The sequence below is a fragment of the Mastomys coucha genome, unplaced genomic scaffold (genome assembly GCF_008632895.1).
Source record: "Mastomys coucha isolate ucsf_1 unplaced genomic scaffold, UCSF_Mcou_1 pScaffold9, whole genome shotgun sequence".
Taxonomy (NCBI): Eukaryota; Metazoa; Chordata; class Mammalia; order Rodentia; family Muridae; genus Mastomys; species Mastomys coucha.
The window spans coordinates 33440896-33444322 of record NW_022196915.1 but is presented as its reverse complement, the minus strand read 5'-3'; the positions used below and the strand labels follow the sequence as shown (position 1 = coordinate 33444322).

Sequence of the window (3427 nt, the reverse complement as noted above, 5' to 3'; positions counted from 1 at the left end):
TCTCTGAGTTTGTGACTAACTTGGTCTATGTAGTAAGAGCCTGTCTTTAAAAAAAAAAACATTAAAATAGAAAAGTCTATTTGTTGTGTATAGAAACAATACATTGTTTCCTTGGTGGTGCAGTGTGCTGGTGCTCTGGGAGAGAGCTAATTCTAAAACTCAGTCCCTTATAATTCTGTAAATCAGTGAAGTAGAAAAAAAACCAGAATTTCAGGGGAGAAGGTAAGAGTTACTTAAAAGTAGGAAGTAGGGTGTGCTTGTGAGAAGGCTCAGTGAATAAACGCACTTGCTAACAAGCCTGACGGCCTGAGTTTAATCCTGGAACCCATGTGGGGAAGTAGAGAACCGACTCCTGCACGTTGTCCTCTGGCCTCCGTCTGGACTATGTCATGGCTATACCCATACAGGCATATACACGTTAAAGTTAAGTCTAAGTGCATTTACAGAAAATTCTTTTTTCTGTGGCTGTCCTGGAACTCCGCGCTGTAGAGCAGACTGGCCTTGAACTCAGAGTCCTGGGACTAAAGGTGTGTGCTACCACTGCCCAACCAAACACTTCATTCTCATTACTGTGTCACACATATAGTAGTGATAGTCAGATGAGGCCAAAGTATGGTAAGCAGTGATACCTCTGTATTCTTCATCTTCCTTTCCCTGGCGCTGTCTCTAGGTAAGATAGAACAGCCAGTGTATGTCTAGACAGACAGCAGTGTGCCAGCTCTGCTACCCTCTGCTGTGATATAACATGAATTCATGACACAGGCGTTAGGAGGATCTGTACATAACATTTATGTTCACGATGGTGGTAGTACTCGTAGTTTGCTCCAATACAAATTATGATGGAGAACTCAGAAACTTCAGATGTGGTTGTGTATTTGGGATCTTCACTATCTGGACACAGATCTTGAGAGTGAATCTCTTGATGATAGATAAGCAGCTAGTTTATCCCGGAATTCATGAAGATAGTTATATTGCTGAAAAAGAGTAAAGATACATTGAATATACTGCAGAAAACTAGGACCTGCATAGACTCCATACGTAGCTAAGAACAATGAACCTTTCATTGGACTTGGGAAGGGAGGAGATGCTGACTTAGATTCTGAGTGAATCTTCTGCCCAGTGTGGAAGGGCCTACCTTTATGCTGGTGTTTTTTTCCCTACTGAACACACAGAAAGGCACACTCTGTAATGACAGTGACACTGTCTAAGAATGACTGGTGCTTTTGATGGCAATCCATTTGGAATAATTTTCATAAATAAAAATTTAAAAACCCAAACATCACTCTATAGATAGGCTAAGTAAATTCTTTAATTTATTCAAGTTTAAATATCTTTCCAAAAGATAGCTGACAGCAATCATTCCTGATAATGAATTGCACTGCTAGCTTTCCTTGGGGAGAGGCTATGGGGGCCCTTAGCTACGCAATACCCAGGTGACGGGCAGATACCCAGGTGTCCTTCATTCTTGGTGACATAGAAAATATGACACATGTGTAATTCATACATATCTGACTGGGTTTTGTTTGAAAGAGGAAAGTGAAACTTCCTAAATTTGAAGCATTTGATGTTAGCAGATACAGGGAACTCTAGTTTCAGAACCTGTGTAGAGAAGTGCTTCCGGTAAGGGTTATTCTGTGAATGGCTGTATTTAAACCTTAAGAGGCAGCAGGTTGCTTGGCTGGTAAGGGTGAAAGGGTTTAGTAAGTCTCGGTACTTGATGCTGGACTAGACTCCTAACCCCAGGGAGGCAGACTCAGATACAGGCAGCCAAGGGTGAGGGTTCCTGAGTACCCACTCTGAGGACAACCTAAAGCTGAGACAGAATACCTGGTACAGTAAGACAAGTGAACTTTAGAGTCCTGTACAAGCAGTGCCATCAGTGGGCTTTGGAAACATGATTTGTCACAGCCTGGGTGTTACTGCTGCCCTATTTTTCAAGGGTTTAGGAGAATGGAAGGTATTGCTCTGCTGTTTTGATAGCATTCATGAATATTTCAGCGGCACGGTAGGATGAATTGCTTGGGATACAAATCTACCCAAGAAAAATGTTTAATAGCAGCCATTTCCTGGCTGAGTGCGAGCATCAGCACAGGTACTGACTGGGCAGAGGCTGGACAATCACAGATTCCTTAGCTTTATCATCTTCGTTGTTTTGTTCAAAATTTGGTGGCTTATGCAGATAACTGGGTTGTATTTAATTGTAAGTGAAAAAGATAAACGTCTGTGAGTGTGTACGCTTGTGCGTGCGTGAATCACAGCTTTAGAATTGAGCTCTCTGGCACCCTCTACATTGTATTTGAAAGAGGCCACCCATGCAGCAGGCGGAACAGCCCGGTTCTTACCTTGATGGTCTGTATCGCCCCAGATCCTCTGACATCTCGAAGGCTGTCTATGGCTTGCTGTGGTGAAATTGAGTCAGACAAGTATAGGAGGAGACAGGCAGCTACTGAGAACATGACAGAGAAATAATGGGCTATTTAGAAACTGGTTTGATTTTGTTGCAGACTTGATAGACTTCCGTTGCAGTAAACTACATTCCGTGTGAGCACAAGGACTAAAAGACGGAGGCCCTTTATCCTGCACAGGAAAGGTAGCCTGATCTTAGAGTTTAGTATGGCTCATGCTAACTGCCAACTGCTAGAAACATTGGCTCACACGGTTCTGCGTGCACGTGTGCTTTGTTTCTCCTGTGTATGGAGCTAGGAGTGGAGTTTTGAGTCATGGTAACTGTGTCTCTGGAGCTGAGGAAGAGGATAGCTTTGCAGAGCAGTTGCACTGTCTTGCACTCCCAGCAGTGGCACAGGGTTCCTGGTTCTTGGAGTGCTCACTGATTCTTTTCCAGGTTTACACACCATAGTCACCGTGCAGGCTGACATCGCTGGGCATCGTGTTCTGTGCTTTCTGCTCGTGTATTTGGGGGACATGTTCACTCAGATCCTTTGCTCACTGTTGGTCTATGTATACTGAGTTGTATATCCCCTTATCAGATATATGGTGTGCAATTTTTCTTTTCCCATTCTATATACAGTCTTTCATTTAGACAACGCTCTTTCTTTTACAAAGGTTGTTAATTTGGATCTCATTTATCCTGTTTTATAATAATAATTACTACAGGAGGCTTTTCTTTTTCTTTTCTTTTTTTTTTTTTGCAGCACACTTTAAAAATAACAGACAGTAAATAGCTATACTTTGTTGCTATTGTTTCTTCTTTGTTTGGGGTTTGGTAAACTTTTTATTGTGCTTTTTCTCTCCTCTAAATATAACGTGAGGTAAGGTCCCCAAACAGGAGTTTGCCTACTTTGAAGTTAAACAGTTAATGAAAATATATTTCTTACCAAGACAGGATCTTCCAAGTCCTCCATAACAGCTGAAAGGGAAAGAGAGTTTTGAAGTTTGTCTACTTTCATTTTTTCCCAAGTTACAACTC

General features: G+C 42.0%; 1 protein-coding gene across 4 annotated transcripts in view; it reads right to left on the bottom strand.

Moving 5' to 3' along the window:
- Window positions 1-765: 765 nt before the first annotated feature.
- Cdkn3 (cyclin dependent kinase inhibitor 3) overlaps window positions 766-3427 on the bottom strand; it is a 10956-nt gene continuing 8294 nt past the window's right edge. For 3 of the 4 annotated variants that reach the window (XM_031361662.1, XM_031361664.1, XM_031361665.1), the window contains exons 6-8: window positions 3336-3367; window positions 2343-2446; window positions 766-974 (exon numbers count right to left, since the gene is read on the bottom strand). In XM_031361662.1, coding sequence (XP_031217522.1) covers window positions 888-974; window positions 2343-2446; window positions 3336-3367 — 223 coding nt within the window. In that variant the 3' untranslated portion in view covers window positions 766-887. The remainder of the gene's footprint in view (window positions 975-2342; window positions 2447-3335; window positions 3368-3427) is intronic. The other variant, XM_031361663.1, reaches the window with a different exon arrangement.